The sequence below is a fragment of the Elgaria multicarinata genome, chromosome 5 (genome assembly GCF_023053635.1).
Source record: "Elgaria multicarinata webbii isolate HBS135686 ecotype San Diego chromosome 5, rElgMul1.1.pri, whole genome shotgun sequence".
Taxonomy (NCBI): Eukaryota; Metazoa; Chordata; class Lepidosauria; order Squamata; family Anguidae; genus Elgaria; species Elgaria multicarinata.
The window spans coordinates 136,759,581-136,781,351 of NC_086175.1; the positions used below are offsets into that span (position 1 = coordinate 136,759,581).

The 21,771-nt window shown below is 53.4% G+C and overlaps 1 protein-coding gene across 1 annotated transcript; it reads right to left on the reverse strand.

Moving 5' to 3' along the window:
• Nucleotides 1–460: 460 nt before the first annotated feature.
• Nucleotides 461–20,533, reverse strand: CCKBR (cholecystokinin B receptor). The gene is made up of 5 exons (XM_063127763.1): nt 20,407–20,533; nt 16,965–17,216; nt 16,254–16,509; nt 7,987–8,114; nt 461–6,678 (listed from the first exon to the last, which is right to left on the reverse strand). Exons 1-5 carry the CDS (start codon nt 20,531–20,533, stop codon nt 6,149–6,151), a joined length of 1,293 nt encoding a protein of 430 aa, XP_062983833.1. The 3' UTR covers nt 461–6,148.
• Between the last annotated feature and the right edge of the window lie 1,238 nt (nt 20,534–21,771).

Genomic DNA, 21,771 nt, shown 5'->3' on the forward strand with positions numbered 1-21,771 from the left:
AGGCCTGGTCTAGCCATGGCTCCTGTCCCTGCCTCCCCCACCCCCCCACGGGACTTTCTTAAAGTCTTCCAGAATTTAAGAAAGCCATAAAGACTGATATCTTCCGGCAGGCCTACCCAATTGAATTTTAAGCTGCCTTTTTAATAATGTGCTGCTTTTAATAATGTATTAGTTTTAAAAGTTTTAATTAGTTATATGTATTTTATGGTGTTTGCATTTGTGTTGTACCCTGCCTCGATCCAGAGGGAGAGGCGGGTAACAAATATATTTTTTAAATTATTATTATTATTATTATTATTATTATTATTATTATTATTATTATTATTATTCTCAGAAAGGAATTAGGGTCTGCTCCCATCCCCCCCCTTCCCGTGCCACCCCGGAGGCCTTCTGGCCACTGCCCTCCCCGCTGTCCTTGCTCTGCAGCTTTCAAACTTGCCCTTTGGTCAGAGGGGGGGTCTCCTTTATGACCTCCCCGTTGAGGAGAGTTTTGGTGGAGTGGGGGGTGGGCAGCATGCAGCATGCAGCCAGAGGCATCGGGGTATTCGGCTGCTCCTTGCAAGGAGGCCTGCTGTTCCTAAGCGGCTCCGCTGCCACCTGCTCTGGGCTCTGGGGGTGGGCGGCATGTGCGCGGGAGCTGCCCAAAGCTCTGCTAGGGCCCCTTCTGCACCACTCCTCTCCCATCGTCTTCTCTTGTTGTTCCGAGGAGACGCGGCGCTTCGCCCCAGGATGAATAATTTAAGAGCAGTTGTTGTCCTGAAACCATGCAGAGGGGCTGAAGCAGAAGGTGGGGAGGAGAGTTAGGGGCGGCAGCAGAGGGGGGGGGAAGTATCTGGTTTCCCCACATCAGGAATTGAGAACAACCTGTTCCCCCCACCCCACGTATGAAAGAGGCGGCAGCGGAAGGCAGCTCAGTTCTGAGGATTTTATTTGACAGACACGAGCCATGAAAAAGCCCCCCCCACACACACACACGCCAAACCTGGCACAAACAGAGAAGCAGGAGCTGTACTGGGCAGGGGCTTTCCGCTGATGAAAATGCAGACTCCCAGGGAGACCAACGCCACAGTCCTCGGGGCTGGCGGGGGTGGAGGAAGGCACAAGCCAGAAGGGAGACTGCTTCCATAGGACAGAGAACTGGGATTCAATCCCCTAGGATTGAATAAAGCCCCCCCCTTTATTATTGAATAAAGGCCTCCCCCCTCAAGGCGAAATTTCCCTTGAACTGGAACAGCGGTGAGAGGTTGGTGGGCAAGGTCCTCGGAGACCTTATAGTGGTGCCCCAACCCGTGGCAGACTGCTCCTCAGTGGCCACGGAGAATGGGGGGAGGTCTCAAGGAAGGAGGACGTGTTCCTCAGAAGATGAACCAACCTCTCTGCTCATGCTGAGAATGTGCCCCTGAGGGTGGGCAGCTTGTGGTAGTGGGAGATCTGATCAATAGACACATAGGCAGCTGGGTTTGCAATGGGCTTGTGATGGGTGCAAATGTTATGGATATCATGTGCCATCTAGCTGGCTTTGTAAGTAGTGCTGGGGGTGGAGTCAGTGGTCATAGTCCGTGTTGGTACCAACTACGTGGGGAAATGTAGTCGTAGGGTCCTGGAAGACAAATTTAGGTTGCTAGGCAGGAGGTTGAAATCCAGGACTTCCAAGGCGGCTTCCTCTGAAATGGTACCTGTTCCATGCACAAGGCTAGCTAGACAGGTGAAGCTGAGGAATCTCAGTGTGTGGGTGAGACGGCAGTGCGGGGAGGAGGGGTTCAGATTTGTTAGGCACTGGGGAATATTTAGGGACAAGCCGGGCCTGAAGAGGGACAGGTTCCCCTTGGATCAAAATGGAACCACACTGCTGGTGCTAAACCTAGAAATGGTGGCTAAACTCTGGGGGAAATCCTACAGGAGCTGGGAAGCATCCGGTTTGAGTTAAATCATCACCCCTAGGGGATGAAACAGAAAGTGTTACCAATTGGCCAAATGAAGAAGGGGAGGGAAAAGTCATGAGTGGATAGTGGAACATGATAGCCAATCAAGGAGGACTGTAGGTGCACACACCAGACACATCTGGGGAGGGACACCATGCACAGATGTTTCTATGCTAATGCTAGAAGCCTCTGAGCCAAAATTAGAGACTTGGGAGGGCCTGGCTTTAAAGGAGAACCTGGACACTGTGGGCATTACAGAAGCCCGGTGGAACGGAGAGAACCAGTGGGATACATCTCTGGATCTGAACTGCATAGGAAGGACAGGGAATGGGGGTACTGGGGGAGGTGTTGCGCTGTACGTCGAAGGGTCAAGCAGTGTCAAGCAGACTAGAAAAACTAAAAGGGGGCAGATTCCTCCACAGAAGCGCCGTGGGTGACAACACCGGGCTCCAGAAGTGATTTTGTATTGTGGGCATACCAAGGTCGCTCTGGCCAAAATGCTCTTGAGATGGAGACTGAAATTGGGGAGGCATCTAAAGGAGAAAGTGATCTAGCAATGGGCAACTTCAATTGCCACCACATTCACTGCAGAAATGTTCATTCCATTCAAGGCAAAGAGTTAAAAAATTAAAATGCCCTAAATGACGGTGCCCTAGAAGCGTTGGTCGTGGAACTGACCACAGGGGAGGCAAACCTGGACTAAACCCCAAATCTTGGGGTCTGGGGGGGGTCTAAACTGCAGACGGGACATTTGTTGTGTGTGGATTTTTCGGTTTCTTCCCCTACTTTTTGTACCACCTAGGCTGATGAAGTGTTCTGGCGAACTCAAAAGCTTGCAAACTTGTGGCATTTTGGTTGGTCCTAATAAAAGGCATTGCCCAGCTGTAGATTTTGGGGTGGGTGTGTTTCCCCTCTCATGGATCCACATGGGCTCTCTCTCTTGGGGTGAATCACTGAGGAATTTGATGCCCTCTAGTCCACTAGACTATCATGGCTTTACTTCAGAAGGTCTCCTGTACAGATCCTGTACTGAAAGGTAATCTTCTGAAGTGCATTTACTGACTGGAGCATGTCCAGGGGAATTTAGAACTGGGAGAGCCAAAGAAAGGACAAGCTAGCCAGGTGAAATGCCACCGTCACCCTGCTCCTTGGAGCGGGGACTGGGCCCCCCTCTCCTCACAGAGGCCACCCTAACCCACTACCACCATGTCTTTGAATAGGCCTTGGGAACCTCGCTCCACATTCCTTAGTCCCAGCAACCCTGTCCACACAACATGCTAAGCTACCACGGTTAAGCATTTTGAGCTAAACAGGATGGCTTAACGCGTCATGTGATCCATGACTTAGCATTTGGTGTGAACCATTCCTTACCACGGTGGCTACATAACCATGGTTACATGCTCACTAATCATTTGCTGTAAAAGGGTTAGTGGCCTAACCATGGCGTAGTGTGTTGTCTGAACAGGCACTGGTCAGACAACAGACGCGTGCCACGTCTTAACTTTAGACTGTAAGCCTGAGCAAAGGGACATTCACGCTAGTTTATAAGTCACCCTGGGAGCCTTTTTGGCTAAATGGTAGGATATAAATGCAGCAAATAAATGGAAATTGCCCAGGAAGTCCAGCACAGTCACGTCAAGTCCAAGAGTTTACCAGCATGGTTGATGAGTAGTGTCAGCAAAGCCAAAAGAGAAAAGAAGGTTTCCTACAGAAAAGGACATTTTGCTGTCCAGATGAGAACAAAGAGGAACACAAACTTGCACAAAAGAATTGCAAGCAGACACTAAGAGATGCAGACAAGCATTTTGAGGAGCACAATGCTAAGAACAGCAAAGGCTGCTAATACACAATTCTTTAAAGGTAACAGACACACGGAACTGGCTAAAGATAAGGGAGTTTACGGTGTGCACAAGGAGGACGGAACGTAGAGAAGCCGGGTGGATTCTTTGCCTTCGCTGTTGGGCAGATGCCCAACGCTCTTTCCGGCACCAGGAAAAGAACATTTAATTTCCCCGGCATTTTAACGTTAAAGACTTTTAGCTTTGGTGTTTTAAATCTGTTACGGTAGTTTAAATCTCTGCACTGCTGCTAGGATTTATTCTGGTTGTATTTTTATAGCTTCTATAATTTATACTGTTTTTATGCTGTACTTTGTGGTTTTAAATTTTGTGAACTGCCCAGAGAGTTCCGGTTATTCGGCGGTATAGAAATGTAATAAATAAATAAATAAATAAATAAATTTATATTTTCAGAAAGGGAGTCTAAAATACCTAAGCCGACAAGAGATGATGTTCTAGAAAGCTAAAAAGTCACCAAGTCCGAATGCTATCCACTTGAAGGTTCTTTAAGAACTGAAATATAAAATAGTTAATATTCTAACAGAAAAATGCAACATGTCTCTAAGATCGGCCTGTGTACCAGAGGACTGGGGAATGGCCAATGCAACACCAAATTTTAAAAAGGGATTGAAGGAATTATAGGTTGGTTAGCTTAACATCTGTTCCAGGTACATTGGTGGAAAGGGTTAGTAAAGGTAATGATCAAGAACACAGAAGGAAAATTGATTCTGCTGAAAAAGAATCAATGCAAAGATAAAGTAAGCCAAGTCTCACTAACATTTTAGAGTTCTTTGAGAGTGAGGCTGTCCATACATCACGGCGCCAGACACTTCCACTTTTTAATCCATAACTCATGATCAGCTCCTTCATAGGTTGTGGGAGAGACTGAAAGAACTGGGCATGTTTAGCCTGGAGAAGAGAAGATTGAGGGGAGACATGATAGCACTCTTCAAATATTTAAAAGGTTGTCACACAGAGGAGGGCCAGGATCTCTTCTCGATCCTCCCAGAGTGCAGGACACGGAATAATGGGCTCAAGTTAAAGGAAGCCAGATTCCGGCTGGACATCAGGAAAAACTTCCTGACTGTTAGAGCAGTACGACAATGGAATGAGCTGCCTGGTGAGGTTGTGGGCTCTCCCACACTAGAGGCCTTCAAGAGGCAGCTGGACAACCACCTGTCAGGGATGCTTTAGGGTGGATTCCTGCACTGAGCAGGGGGCTGGACTCGATGGCCTGGTAGCCCCCTTCCAACTCTGCTATTCTATGATTCTATGTCCAAACCCAAACCGATGGGTTGTTTAGGGGCTGGCTAAACAACCCAGCAGTTAACCCAACAACAAACTAAGGCCATAGCTAGACCTAAGGTTTATCCTGGGATCATCCAGGGACCGCCCCTGCCTGAGCACTGGATCCCCTGTGTGTCATCTAGATGAACAGGTTTGACCCCTGGACGATCCAGGGATGAACCTGAGGTCTAGCTATGGCCTAAGTCTCTAAACATCCCATTAGTCTGGGTTCAGACATCACACACTGCAACATTGTGTGAAAAGAGTGCTGAACTAGAGGGGCCTTCGTCTGATCCAACATGGCTCTTCTTATGCGCGTAAGGTGATGCTACTACTGCGGAGGCAAACCACTGTATAAATGCTGAGTGCTCCCTACACATTGCCTCTGGTGTGTTTGCAACAGCCCTGCAAGGCAGGACCACCCTGTCATCTCCAAATTGCAGACCCAGGCAGAGCGAGGGGCTGAGTGAGGCCCACCTCGTGAGCTCCCGGCTCAGCTGGCTCCACCCCAGCTGAACGGTGCTGTACATGTGCCTCCCGCTGCCCGCGCCCCCCCACCATACCTTATGGAAGCCTCCTTTAAGAAGGCTTTTGTCCAGAGCAGTCTAAGGAGATGGGGTCTGTCAGCAGCATTGGAGGCAGGGAACGACATGGCTGTGGGTGGCAAGAGAGATTGCCAGTGCCATCTGGATGGGGGTGGTGGGGGTTCAAGGAAGGACTGTTTCTATGGTGGTAGGGGAAGAGGAGGAGCTGGGGGGGCTCTGAAGGCAGTAGAGTCTCTGCAGAACTCAGGCACTCCTCCTCCTTGGGCAGCAATGCTGGGAAAGACCACCAGCTTAAGCGAGCTCCTTTCGTGCCCCTGTCTAGTGGGAGTGGGGGTGCGCCATGTCAGAGCCCGCCTCCTCCTCACCCCCCCCTTCTGGCCATCCCAGGGCGGCGGCTCACTCCCAGTCCCTTTGGATCATGATGAGAAATATCCCTTTCCGGCAGGAAGTCAAGGAGAGGGCAGAGAAGCTGGGCTGGGAGGCAGAGGCAGAGTGTCCCCAAGGGTACCAGAGTTGGGAGCACACAGGAAACAGTCCTGTGGAGTGGGGCAGTGGGTCAGGGCCCCCCAATGCTGCTGACAGTGGTGTAGCTGAATTTGGACAGGGAGGCCCCCGTAGCAGTGACCTCCTCCTCTGGGGGGCGGGGGCGGTGCCGCCGGCAGGGCGTGACGCAGCACGAGAAGGTGGCGGCAAAGGCCTTGCGGAAACGCTTGTTCATGAAACAGTAGATGAAGGGGTTGACGCAGGCAGAGGTGTACAGGAGCAGGTGGATGAAGGAGATGGGCGCCCCGGAGAGGGTGCGCTTGGCGGCCAGGGGGTCAAAGGCGCGCCACGTGTTGGCCACGTTGATGGGCAGGCAGCACATGAAGAACACGACCACAATCACCACCAGCATGCGGATGACGCGCTTCTTGGCCACCAGCTTGGCCTCGGAGCTGTTAATGCGGGCCCGCTCCTGCTTGGCGCTGTCCTCTGGCACCAGGACAGACAGCTCCACAGCGCCCCCTGCAGGCCGCGGCACTTGGACGTAGCAGCCGTCCCCCTCTTCGCGAGCAGGCAAGGGCTCGGCGCCCCCGTTCTGCTGAGCTGAGGGACACAAGCAAAGCCTCTGGTGAAAAGGGGCCACTGTGCAGCCCCCTCCCCCTTCCCAGAAGCTCGAGCAGAGACGCTGGCGGGCTTTTGCGCAGGGGAAACAGCCCTCGCCTCAGGCCACGTCTAACAGCCACTGAAACGAAGAGAAGCGTCTGAAAACATCTATTGGAGCAGAACGCCTTGGGCTGAAGCAACCAAATGCAACGGAGAGCGCCCTCTGTGACCAGCTCCTGGGGCCTTCCATCTCTCCCTGCTCTCACAGGCCACTGGCACCCTGGGGCCCAGGCCCCGTATTCCCCATGCTGCACCAGGAGGGCGTGTGCCAGGCAGGGCTGCCAGCAACCGAGAGGAGCGGTGTTGAGCCGTTGGTGCTGCCCAAGGGAAGAGGGGCTCCGCCAGCATCCCAGGGCCTCCCTGCAAACGCGCTCCAGGTGGAAGGGCTCCAGAAAGAGACCGCGCAACTCCAGAGTGCCTCTCTGCTTCTAGCCTAAAGCCACCAGAGCAGGGCTGGGGACACGGACTGCAGCAACCAGCACTTCCACCTGGGCTCTGCTGGCTGGGGCTGATGGGAGCTGCAGTCCAACTACCTCTGGAGTTGCCATGTGGAGGAACATTGTATGCTGCCCCAGGATGGATTACCCCCATTGGTCCATCTGGCCCAGTATGGGTGACGCAGACCAGCAGCTGTGGCTTTCCAAGTTTCCTACCTGGGGATGCTGCTGGGGGTTGAATCCCCCCTCTTCCCTCCAATCCAAGGAAGCAGTGGGGCGTCTTCCAAGGGGCCAAGGCCCACTTCCATCCCCTGGAAGGATCTAAGGGGGCACTGCCCATGGGCCAGATGGAAAGCCTCTGTGAGGTGAATAGGGCTCTCGGGGTGGAGGCCGCCACCCCTGGCCTGCATAAACACAAGTTCCCTGGACTCCTAAATGGACTCCGATGAACTGGGGGAGCCGAGTCCTCATGGAAAAGGTCCCACAGCAGGTGCAGCCGGGCCGGGCCAGCTGGACATCCTCAGCCGCATCCCAAGGAGAGTCCCACCAGTTCCTCCCTCCCCGCTCAGGACTACGGGAGACTGTCAGACGTTCGGCAGAGGCCAAGACATATGAGGCTCACCACGTTCTCCTGATCTACCACAGTGCCGAACTCTCTCACAAGCCTGGATTCCCTGCCCCCTCCTTCTGCCCGAGAGAGAGAGAGAGAGAGAGAGAGAGAGAGAGGGAGGGCCGCCTCAGTCTCCGGCTGAGATCACGAGGGATCACCCAGAAGGCTGGTCTTTCCCCCACCCCCTCGCCAGACACCCACCTTTGGCCTGACGGGTGAGATCCATCTCAAACTGGATGCCCCGGTAGAGCTCACGGGAGATCAGTCCATAAGCAATTATCATCACAAGCCCGGGGATGAAGAAGAGGGTGGAGATCAGCAGCACGTACCTAGTGGGTGAGGGGGATGGGGGGAGGAAGGAGGCAACGTTACTCCTTCAACAGCCAATGCACAACCACCTCCAGAGGGTGGGAACTCAATCCCGTCACTCCCAAAGGAAGCTCCATCATCAGCACTGGACTGTGGCCATCTGACTTTGTTTTCACTGGGAAAACTCAGGGCCAGTCTGTCCCATTCTGTCTCAGCCCTGAGATAAACTCTAAAAACAAATAAACAATTCCACAAATTGTTTTTGCGGAGACATGACAGCACTCTTCAAATACTTAAAAGGTTGTCGCACAGAGGAGGGCCAGGATCTCTTCTCGGTCCTCCCAGAGTGCAGGACACGGAATAACGGGCTCAAGTTAAAGGAAGCCAGATTCCAGCTGGACATCAGGAAAAACTTCCTGACTGTTAGAGCAGTACGACAATGGAATCAGTTGGCTGGGGAGGTTGTGGGCTCTCCCGCACTAGAGGCCTTCAAGAGGCAGCTGGACAACCATCTGTCAGGGGTGCTTTAGGGTGGATTCCTGCATTGAGCAGGGGGTTGGACTCGATGGCTTTGTAGGTCCCTTCCAACTCTGCTATTCTATGATTCTATGATTCTACATGGTTCAGTCTGAACAGGGAATAAGCTGGCTTTGGAAGGCACCTATTGGCTACAGCCTGTGATGTCGCTCCCACAACCGTCTTCACCAAATCACTGAAGCAACTATGATTTTGTTGTTATTGTTATTATCATTATTGACCCTTTTCTCACTCATGGCAGTTTTCCTAGATCTTTTACTGATTCAGGAATTTCCTGACAATTGAGCATTTTTAAGTATGACTGCTTTCTGGATGTTGGTGTGGATGTATTTTGGCAGGCCCAGTCTCTGAATGTTTTCTGTTTAGTTTTCTGTTGTAATGCCGGTGACTGATGCGACTAATGGAATAATTGCGACCTTTTCCGCTTGCCATAGTCCTTTAGCTTCCATTGCCAGTGGTGTTCCTCCTCCTCCTCCTCCTCCTCCATCATTTCTATACTGCCCCATAGCCAAAGATCTCTGGGCGATTTACAAAAGATTAAAACATTTTAAAAGGTTATATAAAATTTAAAACCATCAAAATGTTAAACAGACAGTATACACAAACACCACATACATCTAAAAACAACTCTGAGCTGGCCAGCCAAACCTAAAAGCAGACCTGGGATCAATTAAAAACTCAATGCAGACTGCTAAGTGCCTAGGAAAAGAGAGAAATCTTGACCTGGCACTGAAAAGATAGCAATGTTGGTGCCAGGCAGGCCTCATCAGGGAGATCTTTCCACAATTGTGGGGCCACCACTGAGAAGGCCCTCTTCCTTGTTGTCATCTTCCAAGCCTCCCTCGGACTAGGCGCCCGGAGGAGGGCCTTAGGTGCTGAGTGTAGTGTACAGGTAGGTTCATGTCAGGAGAGGCATTCCATCAGGTTTTGTGGTCCTGAGCCATGTAAGGCTGTATAGGACAGAACCAGCACCTTGAATCGTGCATGGAAACATACAGGCAGCCAATGCAAGCAGGCCAGAGACGGACTTATATGTTCAAACCTCCTGGTCCCAGTTATTAATTTGGCTGCCACATTTTGCACAAGCTGCAGCTTCTGAACCATCTTCAAAGGCAGCCCCATGTAGAGTGTGTTGCAGTAATCTAACTTGGAGGTTACTAGAGCATAGACAACTGAAGCCAGGTTATCCCTGTCCAGATAGGGGCGTAGCTGGGCCACCAACCGGAGTTTGTAAAAGGCACTCCATGCCACCGAGGTCACCTGAGCCTCAAGTGACAGAGAACCCCCAAGTTACGAACCTGCTCCTTCAGGGGGAGTGCAGCCCCATCCAGAACAGGTTGAACACCCTCCATCCACCCACTAACAGTCTTGTCTGAATTGAGCTTCAGTTTATTAGCCCTCATCCAGTCCATTGTTGCAGCCAGGCACCAGTTCAGCACATCCACAGCCTCACCTGATGAAGATGAGAAGGAGAAGTAGAGCTGCGTGTCATCAGCGTACTGATGACAACGCACTCCAAAATGCACTCCAACACACAACAGTTTCATATAGATGTTGAACAGCATAGGAGGACAAAACCAACCCCTGCGGAACCCCATATTGGAGAATCCACAGGGCCGAGCAATGTTCCCCAAGCATCACTTTCTGGAGCCGACCTACCAAGTAGGAATGGAACCATTGCAATGCATTGCCTCCCACCTCCCAACTCAGCCAGACGTTCCAGAAGGATACCATGGTCGATGGTCTCGAAAGCTGCTGAGAAATCAAGGAGAATCAACAGAGTCACATTCCCCCTGTCTTTCTGCCAACAAAAGTCATCATACAGGGCAACAAAGGCTGTTTCTGTGCCAAAACCAGGCCTGCAACCTGACTGAAATGAATCCAGATAATTGGTCTCATCCAAGAGTGTCTGGAACTGGCCTGCAACCACTCGCTCAAGGACATTGCCCAGGAATGGAACACTTGCCACTAGTCTGTAGTTACTAAGATTTTCCCGGGCCAGGAATCATAGAATAGCAGAGTTGGAAGGGGCCTACAAGGCCATCGAGTCCAACCCCCTGCTCAATGCAGGAATCCACCCTAAAGCATCACTGACAGATGGTTGTCCAGCTGCCTCTTGAAAGCCTCTAGTGTGGGAGAGCCCACAACCTCACCAGGCAACTGATTCCATTGTCGTACTGCTCTAACCATCAGGAAGTTTTTCCTGATGTCCAGCTGGAATCTGGCTTACTTTAACTTGAGCCCGTTATTCCGTGTCCTGCACTCTGGGATGATCGAGAAGAGATCCTGGCCCTCCTCTGTGTGACAATCTTTGAAGTATTTGAAGAGTGCTCTCATGTCTTCTCTCAATCTTCTCTTCTCCAGGCTAAACATGCCCAGTTCTTTCAATTTCTCTTCATAGGGCTTTGTTTCCAGACCCCTGATCATCCTGGTTGCCCTTCTCTGAACACGCTCCAGCTTGTCTGCATCCTTCTTGAATTGTGGAGCCCAGAACTGGATGCAATACTCTAGATGAGGCCTAACCAGGGCCGAATAGAGAGGAACCAGTACCTCACGTGATTTGGAAGCTATACTTCTATTAATGCAGCCCAAAATAGCATTAGCCTTTCTTGCAGCCATATCACACTGTTGGCTCATATTCAGCTTGCGATCTACAACAATTCCAAGATCCTTCTCGTTTGTAGCATTGCTGAGCCAAGTATCCCCCATCTTGTAACTGTGCATTTGGTTTCTACAACTATCCACCTAATAGTTGTTCCATCTAGCCCACTTTTAGCTAGTTTGTTAATCAGAATGTCATGTGGTACTTTGTCAAAAGCTTTGCTGAAGTCAAGATATATGACGTCCACAGCATTCCCATGGTCCACAAGGGAGGTTACCTTATCAAAAAAATGAGATCAAATTAGTTTGACAAGACTTGTTTCTGACAAATCCATATTGGCTTCTAGTAATCACCGCATTGATTTCAAGGTGTTTACAGATTAACTTCTTTATAATCTGCTCCAGAATTTTCCTATGGATGGATGTCAGATTGACTGGTCTGTAGTTCCCAGGTTCCTCCTTTTTGCCCTTTTTGAAGATAGGGACGTTAGCCCTCCTCCAGTCATCCAGCACCTCACCTGTCTTCCATGATTTTGCAAAGATAATAGACAAAGGTTCTGAGAGTTCTTCTGCTAGCTCCTTCATTACTCTTGGATGCAGTTCATCGGGCCCTGGAGATTTGAACTCATTCAAGGAAATTAGGTGTTCTTTGACCATTTCTCTATCAATCTCAAACTGCAATCCTGCCCCCTCAACTTCTGCTTCACTTTCTCCAGGGGGTCATAGACCCGCTTTTGGGAGAAGACTGAGGCAAAGTAGGAATTGAGCATTTCAGCCTTTTCTTTGTCGTCTGTTATCAATTTGCCATCCTCATTAAGCAGTTGAACCACCATTTCTTTCCTCTGTCTTTTACTACTCACGTATCTGAAGAAAGCCTTTTTATTTCTTTTAGCATCCCTCACTAATCTCAGCTCATTCACAGCTTTAGCCTTCCTGACGCCATTTCGGCACTTCTGCGCCACTTGTCTGTACTCTTCTTTTGTAGCCTGGCCTTCCTTCCACTTCCTATATGTATCCCTTTTTGTTTTCAGGTCATCTCTAAGCTTTTTGTGGAGCCACATTGGTTTCCTCTGTTGTCTTCTATCTTTTCTCCTTGTTGGAATTGTTTGTAACTGTGCCTTTAAAATTTCCTTTTTAAAATATTCCCACCCATCCTGCACTCCTTTTCTCATTAGGCTCACTTACCACAGGACCTTACTTATCATAGTTCTGAGTTTATTAAAATCAGCTTTCCTAAAATCCAGAGTACGTGTATGGCTACGCTCGACTTTTGTCTCCTTCATAATCAAGAATTCAAGTATGACGTGGTCACTTTCCCCCAGAGTTCCCGTAACTGCCACTTTATCCACTAAGTCATCCCTATTGGTCAATAACAAGTCAAGGATTGCCGATCCTCTAGTTCCTTCCTTCAGGAGTGGTCTCACTACCGCCTCTTTCAGGAGGCCCGGGACCACTCTCTCTCGCAAAGAGGCATGAATCGCTACCCTGGCCCAACCGGCTGTTCCCTCCCTGCTAGCTTTTATTAGCCAAGAGGGGCAAAGATCCACGACGGAGGCGGTTGAACGAACCCTTACGCCTGGAACGCTCTTCCAGAACATTTGAGAACTACAAGTTCAATCGCAGCTTTTAAAGCTCAACTAAAAACTTTTCTTTTTCCTAAAGCTTTTAAAACTTGATGTTGTGCAGACTTTATACTGTTAGTTTTACCCTACCCTGTGCCTGTTTGCATTCTCTTCCCCTCCTTATTGTTTTACTAGGATTTTATTAGATTGTAAGCCTATGCGGCAGAGTCTTGCTATTTACTGTTTTACTCTGTACAGCACCATGTACATTGATGGTGCTATATAAATAAATAAATAAATAATAATAATAATAATAATAACAATAATAATTACAAGCACCTTGTCAAGATCCTCGAGCCATTGCTATTTTTGTTGAGCTATCTGTGTTTAATATGCTGTTTTGTACCCTACTGTGGAAGCTTCTATATACTGGAAAGCAATCACCATGTTGCCAGAATCCCCAGTATTTATTGTGGCTTGGTAAAGCATAAGGGCAGTCTAAAGGCCAGGCCTGATGCTCCAATTTACATCAAGGCTCCAAAATGTCAGCCCAGGAACATAGCCAGGAAAATCTCATCAGGTGTTCATGTTTCCTGGTTTGCTTGCGCTCCTCCCTCTGCTCCTCTTTCTTCGTTGCTGAAGCCCCCCCACCCCCACCCCCGCCTCCAACCGCATCTCACTCCAGACTGCAGCCATGGAGAGGTGACAAACCCCTTTCCTGATGTCTCCCCAGCCAGTCTCCCAGCGTGCCGGAACTCTCCCTCCCTTCTCGCCTATCATACCCCCCCCCACACCCTCACCCACCAGGCTGGAGAACCCGGTCACCTCTTTCCCTGCTTCTGTCCTTATCCCCAGGCTTGAGCGTCTTCAGCGAGAGGCAACTTGCCGGCCTGCTTCTCTTTGCTCACCAGCTCTGCTCCCAGCCTCAACCCCTTCGCCTGCCAGCCCCCTCATCCCCCTCCCCCACCCCACTCCCCCGGCCCACTAGTCCATTACGGCAAACCGGCAAACCGTTGCTCTCGGTGTGACTCCCTTAACAATCACAACCGGTATTCTGTACAAATGAACGGTAACCCTTTAAAATGCCTCCTGCTCTGATTGGCTCTCGGATGCATGTTTTTTAATTCTTTTCAATAAATTACTCCTGGGTTAAGCCACTGTGTCTTCAATCGCTAACCCCCCTTAACCTGTTGAGTCGCTAAACTTTGGGGCGCTCGGTGCTCAAGGTTAAAAGCTCCCTTCCAGTGTCGAAGTTGCATGCCTGAAAGTGGGCGTTCAGGGGCTCACAACCATCTAGCCTCCTTCCCGATCCCCCACGTTATAATATCTGGCTGCCAAAGAGAGCAGCTTGCACAATTTGGCGTGTGTGTGTGTAATCTTTGGTTGGCTTAATAACAGTATTTCCACAACATATATTTTGGAAATTTTATATCTATTTCAGAGAGACGTATCATGGGAATTTCTCCTCAAACAGAGCTGTCAAATATTAATAGAGAAAAATAAAATGAAATTAAAGGATTGGTTGAGAGAAATGAATACAAGAGAAGATATGGAAGAGGTTTTAAAAGAAAAAAAATTAACTTGGTTAGATTATAGCCAATTAGAACAGTGGACTAAAAAGTGGATTAGAGAAAATAGAGAATGTAGAGAAATGACGAAGTTTGAGGAATTAATAGTTAAAAAGGAAAAATGTAAGGGTGAAAGTTCAGCATTAAAAGGGTTAATGAGTGAAATATATAGAATATTGCTGGAGAAAGGTTCGATGGATAGTTCAGGAAAAATGGCATGGGAGACAGATTTGAAGGTACAAATAGGACGACAGAGCTGGGAGGGACTATGGAAACAAAGAGTGTTGAGAAGTATGTCAGTGAGAATAAAAGAAAATTATTTTAAAATTGGGTGGAGGTGGTACCTAACCCCGATTAGATTGAATAGGATAAATAATCAGCATTCAGCAAACTGTTGGAGAGGTTGTGGGGAAAAAGGAACGTATTTACATATGTGGTGGGAATGCAAATATGTACAAAGATTGTGGAAGATGGTGTTTTTGGAAATTGAAGAAATAGTGGGAATTAAGATAGAACAAACACCAAAAGTTGCATTACTGTCACTATTTGAAGATTTAAAATGTGGAAAAGAAACTAAAGAGCTGATATCGAGTTTGCTGACTGCAGCACGATTGATGGTAGCTAGGAACTGGAAGATTCAAGGGGAATACTCTATTGAAGAATGGTATAAAGAAGTATGGGATATAGCTATTAATGATAAACTGACTTGTAATATTAAGTGGAGAAAAGGTATAACTAAAATAAATGAGTTTGAAGGAATCTGGAAACAGTTCCTAATATTTGTGTTTTCTAAGGGAAGTGGGAAACCGCCAGCAGAAGAAACGATAAGATTTTGGAATCAGGAATAGATCCCGAGGTGGGGGGTGCACTTTTACGTTAAGAATGATTATGTTATGGTATAATATTTTATAGTTAATATCTATTCAATACATATGTACTCAACATTTATTCAACATGTATGTAGTAGTTGTTTTTGATGTTTTCTTTTATTGTAATGTTGTATGTTTAATTAATGTGGAAAAGCAATAAATATATATATATATATATATATATATATATATATATATATATTTAAAAAAAGAGCTGTCAAATCCAGCCCTGTACGTGGGTGAGGCAGAAGAAGTGCCTGGACAAGGACTCTCTTAGCATCTGCCTCCAACCACCCCTGTCCAGAGCTGGAGGGGGCCTCCGAGGGGGCTCTCGGCCAAAGAGGCCGCTGCGTTTCCCCCCCCAAACCTGCTTGCCGGAGGAAAGAGAGACAGAGAGGCGAACGGAGAGTGTGGGGCTCCCTCCCGCCCCCCTCAACAGCTCTCTCTGAAATGACATTGTCTCCAGGCGAAATCCACAACATGTCAGCCAGCTGAAGTGACTTAATCAGACGCACGTCAGCATGAATTGTCTTTGGCATCAAGACGGCACCAATCCTGCCCCGTCTCCCCTTCTCCCATCATGACTCTGCTGAGAGCCCAAGAGGAGCACTTGAGGAGGGAAGGAAGCCGCCCCCTCCCACAGCAAGCTACGCATGCAAGGAAACTTGCAAGGCAGGCTTGGGGTTGAGAGGCGCGTTTGTGAACAAGAGGAAACCTGGAAGCTTCTTGGGGGCAGAGACCTGCCCATTTGCCTCTGTAACTCTGCACAGTGCTGTGCACACTGAGAGCACTATACACAAAAGTACATTCATCTCTCTCTCTCTTTCTCTCTCTGTGTCCCCGTGTCATTCAGAGAACTTCGGCTGTGGGGTGGTATACAAATGTAAATAATAATAATAATAATAATAATAATAATAATAATAATAACAATAATAATAATAATAATTCTACATACCCAGACCCTGTCCCAGCATGCACCTCCCCAGCACCCCAGGTCCCCCCTCCCCCCTCCCATGACTCACCAGGCCTGCTCAATGTGGCGCCCAGGCCAGCTGGGGCTGCACTGGGAGATGCCCGGGCAGGAGGGCCGGCTGTTGGTGGTGCTGTAGACCGGGTAAGGCAGCATGAGGAGCGCAGAGAGCAGCCAGGTGGCAGCAATGACCCGGTAGGCGTGGGAGCGCGTCTGCCACACGCGGGACTGGAGCGGGTTGCAGATGGCGTTGTAGCGCTCAATGGCAATGGCCACCAGGCTGAAGGTGGAGACGCTCACGGACATCCCTGGGGCGGGGGAGGGAGGGAGGGCGGGAGAGGGAGACAGTCAGGCCCCAGGTGAGCTGCACAGAGTCTGGGCACGTCTGCCTGCCTGAGGTCCATCTGCCGGGGAACTGAAGCCCTTCCCCTGGGAGTGGGGGCCAGAGAAGCAGCCCCACCCCACCCCGCTCAGCCCAGCATCCCAGAGCTCCCTCTGAGGCAGGCTCTGCTCCACAAGGTGCCCATGGAAGAAGAAGAGAAGAAGCCACCTGCCTTTCTCCCCCAGCCTTAGGGCAGGAAAAGACAGCCACCCGCTGAAGGCAAGCAGGGCCTCTGATGGGATGGCCCCGTCCAAGCCTCTTCCCCGCTTCTGTGCCCAGGATGGCCAGAAATCAGCAGCACTTGGACCAGGCCTCACAGGGAAGTCATGCAGGTGACCGGACCAGCTTTGCAGCACTGGGGACCCGGGCAGCAGCACCCACCCATGAGGTAGGTCATGGCCTTGCAGATGAGCTTCCCGAAGATGAAATTGTGCATCAGGTTGGGGATGAAGGTGAAGGGCATGCAGAAGACGGCCACCATGAGGTCGCTGAGCGCCAGCGAGAGCAGGAAGGAGTTGGTGACGGTGCGCAGGCGCTTGTTCATCACCAGGACCACAATGATGAGCGTGTTGCCGAAAACACTCAGGAGGAAAATCGCTGAGTAGAGCAGGACCCGCACCGTGACATCTAGCTCTGAGGAGAGAGGGAGCAAAGGCACCATGAACCCTGCTGTGGCGATTGGGACCATGGAGTGGGTGGGGAAGAGGGGCAGGCTGGCCTGGACGCCATTTCCCACGGGAGGGGAGGGGAAGGAGGGTGGGAGGCAGGGAGGGCAGAGGGAGGGGCGTCGAGAGCTGCCGGCCTCCAGCGGCCGCCCGGAAGGCAGGAAACCGGCCTTCGCCTCCCTCTGCAAAGGGCAGCTGGGCTTCCTTGCTCAGGCTGTTTGGAGGTGTATCCAATGTGAGTCCTACTCAGAGTAGACCCAATGAAATGAATGGGACTAACAGCAGACACCAACCTCGGTGCTCTCTGCACGCTTCTCCCTGTGAACTGCATCCAGAACCCACGGGGACCCGTTGTTTGTTGGAGAACGGTTCAGGAGCCACACGGATCCAGCCCCTCTTCCTTCCACCCACCCTTGGGGGCGATTCCGGCTCCGGCCTGCCCACCTCTCCCCGGCTGAGGGTGCCGCATCTCCATCCTCCGGGCTCCCTCAGCGTCCTTTCTGCTCAGCCCTGGCTCACCTCCCTGCTGTGTGCCCTTCTCTGACAGCCGCTGGCAGCCCTCCTGCCCCCGCCCCCCCACCCCAAACATGCTGCCACTGTTGCCTTTGCTGCCGTGAGGCCTCTCCGGCCCAGAACAGGGTGGCTGGACGGCTGCGGAGGCGCTGGGGAAGGCGACAGGTGGCCCCACTCGCTGCCTTCTGTCAGGGTTTGGACAGCTCATCTCAGAGCAGGAGAGATGCAGCCCCTCCCTTCCCAGAACCCCTCCCCCGGAACCCAGGAGTCCTGCGCCCCAGCCCCTCCCCCGCATGCAGGTGCTGCCTCCACGCACTTCTCCCAAAGACGCTGCTGCACAAGGGTGGCTGTTTGCCCAGAGGCCCGGCTGCTGATAAGGAGGCGCTCGGCCGCGGCCGGCCGGCCGTGACATGCGGAGAGGGGACGGGGCTGCACCAGCTGAACATCCGAAGAGCCCTGGTGCAGGATCAGGCCCAGGGTCCCTCTCATCCGGCATAGTGTTCACACAGTGGCCAACCAGCTGTCTACCGCAAGCAGCACAGGAGTGCAGCAGCGTAACCCTCTTGCCCATGTTCCTCAGCACTGGTGCGCATGGGCATCCTGCCTCTGGCAATGGAGGGAGCACAGAGCCATCAGGGGGCTATTGTGCAGGGTGTTGTGTGGGCACATGGTGGTGGTGTGCGCGCATGGGCACAGGCAGAGCCAGGGAGGCCGAGGGGGGCACAGGCAGAGCCAGGGAGGCCGAGGGGGGCACAGGCAGAGCCAGGGAGGCCGAGGGGGGCACAGGCAGAGCCAGGGAGGCCGAGGGGGGCACACTCTCTGTCCTGCGCTCCCAAGCACAGGCATTCTAAGGAGCGCTTGCAACGGAGGCAACGCCCCAGAGAAACTGTCCTGCCCCCCCCCCCGGTCCATTGCCAGAGACACCCCTCAGAGCCAGGGCCTTCCTCACAATCCCCCACCTCTCAATTACCGGGGGAGGGCCTGAAGCTGGTTGAGAATGTCACAGGATCCCCGGACCAGGCCCACGGGGCCCTCCCAAGCCCACGGACCTGTTTCGCATGGTGGCCAAGGAGATCTCACCCCAACAAGAAGCCACCACAAGCCCGGGGTGAGGGCAGCACCCCCTGCTCCAGCTGTGTGCCCCAGCAACAGGCACGGAGGCATACTTTGGGGGGTGGGGAGCAAATGGCCACCAGGAGCTGTGGCTACTGATGGCCTCCTCCTCCTCCTCCTCCTCCTCCTCCAAGCATTTGCCTGATCCTCTTTTAAAGCCATCTAAGCAGGTGGCCGCCACATCTGGAGAGATCCAATTCCACCACGGTCCTATGTTTTGCATGAAACCCTGAATTTCCCACCACTCCACTTCCTGGGTTGACCCATTGGGAGCGGGGGGGGGGGGGAGAATGCCTCCCCTTCCTCCATGCCAGGCACCATCCGTTATACACCTCCTATCGCTAGCGAGGCCCAGGCCCAGTCAGCACCCCAGCAGGAACGGGAGTCCCCCTCCCTCGCTTGCCTGGGAGAAGCCAACAGAGCCAATGGCTACCCACGAAGCAGGCACAGCGGTGGCCCCTGCTAGCCCCGGAGACGGAGACGGCACCTGTTGGCCAATGTGGCCAGCACCAGCACTGTTCCTCCCACAGCAGGGCAGCCACGTTGGGCGAATCCGCCCAGAGAAGCTCCCTTTCCTTGAATTCATGCTCAGGACCGCCAAGGGGCTCCCAGCCCCCCTCTACACTCACAGAGGAGGGAGGGCCAGCATCCCCCCCATACGCCGCCTCCCCCCTGAACTCTAGAGCACTCACTGCCCGAAGGAAGGCTCCTGAAGGCTCCCAAAAGGTCCACAGGCCGCCTTTGCTGTGCTCAGCTGAGGGCAGGATCCTGCCCCGGCCCTGGGGTTGCCCACTCAGCCTCCTTTCGAGGCCCTGTGAGAGGCGGCTGAGGGTGCAGCCCGACTGATGGCTTCTGGGAAAGAGGTACCCAGTGGCCCAGGCCTCATGGAACCAGGAATCCCTTCCCTCTCCTCATGGGCGAGGCCCTGGAGGACAAGGCACTCTGCGCATGCTCTGCGCCACTCCAAGTACAGGGCAGAGGGGCTTGGCATGGCGTTGGTGTGAGGAAGACAGGAAAGAAGAGGCCAGACAAGGCAGCAAAGGGGTGGAGGAGGCACCCATGAGCTGCAGCCTGTGCCGGAAGGGGTGGGGGTGAGGCTCACAGCTGTGGCAGGCAGTGTCACTTGGCCCACCTGATGCGGGTGGTGTTGGGTCTCACCGGTGGGGGCTTCCATCCCCGCCCCCCCCTTATCTGCCCAGAGGGAGGGAGGAGCGCAGGCGTCAGGCTTCTACCTGGCCGGGGACGCGGTGGGGTGGGGAGCTGCAGAGTTGACCTGCTCGAAGTACAGGAAGCATCCCATGGGGGTCGGCGCGCGGGCGAGGGCGGGGGTGAGCCACTGCGGAAGAGGGAGGGGGCTCTCCGCGGAAGAGGGAGGTGTGCGGGAATGTGTGCGTGTGTATGCGGGGGGGGGGGAGTGCCACAGGCAATATGCTACAGGCAATGGGACTCCCGCTCCCGCGGGGGGGGGGGGAGGGGCTGCGGAAGAAGAAATGTGGGGGGGAGGGCCGAGGGTCCCTGAGGAGCCGACTCACCTCCGGAGCCGCCGCGGGGTGTACGCGAGGGGCCGCATCCGCCGCCTCCGGTCCCGTTCCAGGAGCTGCCGTTGCCCGAGCCGAGCCGCCACAGCAGCGAGTCGTTGAGCGGCCGCGGCGCCTCCATGCTGGGCGGGCGACGCGTGGCCGCACGGACCCGCCGCCGCCTCTTAGGCTCCGCGGTGCGACCCGCCGCCGCCGCGCAGGGCGCCCCTCCCCATCTGGCGTCCGCTCTGCCTCCGAGCCCGCAGCGCAGCGCAGCGCAGGAGCCGCCGCCGCCGATCGCCGGGCTGGAGCGACTGCGAGCCCGCTGCCGAGCGCCCCCTGACGGCGGCTGGGGGGCCTGGCCGCGCCCGAGACCAGCGGCCCGACGGCGTCAGCGGAGGCGCTACTCCGGGCTGCAGCCCCGGCCGCGGCTCAGCGGCGAGGGCGGAGGACTCTGCACATGCGCCGGGGCTTTGAGAGGCTGAAGGCGTCGCGCGTGGGCGGCCAGCTCTTTCGACCCCTTTCCTTTTCCGCGAAGGGGGCTGCGCCTGGCTGCGGCTTAAGCCCCGGAGCGGCTTCGCGGTGTGCCTCAGCAAGGCGGAGCCCCTGAGCGCAGGCAGAGCTCGCCGCTTCCTTTTCTCTGGCGCAGCTGATCCGCCGTGAACTCTGCCCCAGAATGTGTGCCTCTGGGCGTGTGCAGAGTGCCTTTCTCTCACTGGCTGTGAGAGGGGAGGGTGAGTCCGGGCGGCAAAGAACGTGAATAAACCTCGGAGCTGCGTTAGCAGAAGGCCGAAGGTCAGGCCGCTGGAGAGGAGGGCCCCCCTGATCGGCTAGCCCCCGCTCCCCAACCCCGTCCCCGGAGCCAGCAGAGGCGCGGGTCCCTTGAGGGGAGGAGGGGGCTTTTTCTGCAGAGCGCGGGCAACAGCTGCCCCTCCCTGAAGCCCCCCCCCTAGCGGGGGGGACGGGGGGAGGGACGGGGGAGGAAGGACGTCTCCCAGCAGCGCCCGGCCGGAGAGGCACGCGGTGTTTGCTCGGGGGCCCGGGCCGCTGTTGACACAGGTGCTGTTTACCTGGCGACGGCGCTTGCAGCGCGCGGGGCTGAGAGGAGCGCGTGCCCGAGCCCGAGGGGCTGCGAGCGGGCGGCGGGGGGGCGGGGAAGGAGCCGAGCTGCAGCCCGCCCCTACGCGCGCCATCACTGGAAGACCTCCGCCCCCCCCCCCGGCCTCCAAGGCGGAGAGTCCGCTGCCGCCCCTCCCGCGCCTGCCAGCCTGCTCACGTCTAAAGCGCGGCGGGGGCTCCGCCCGCTTCTGTCCTCGCCTCCTTCGCGGCGATTCCCTGCCCCTTTCAGGGCAGCAGAGTAGGGCGAAGGGAGGCGGCCCG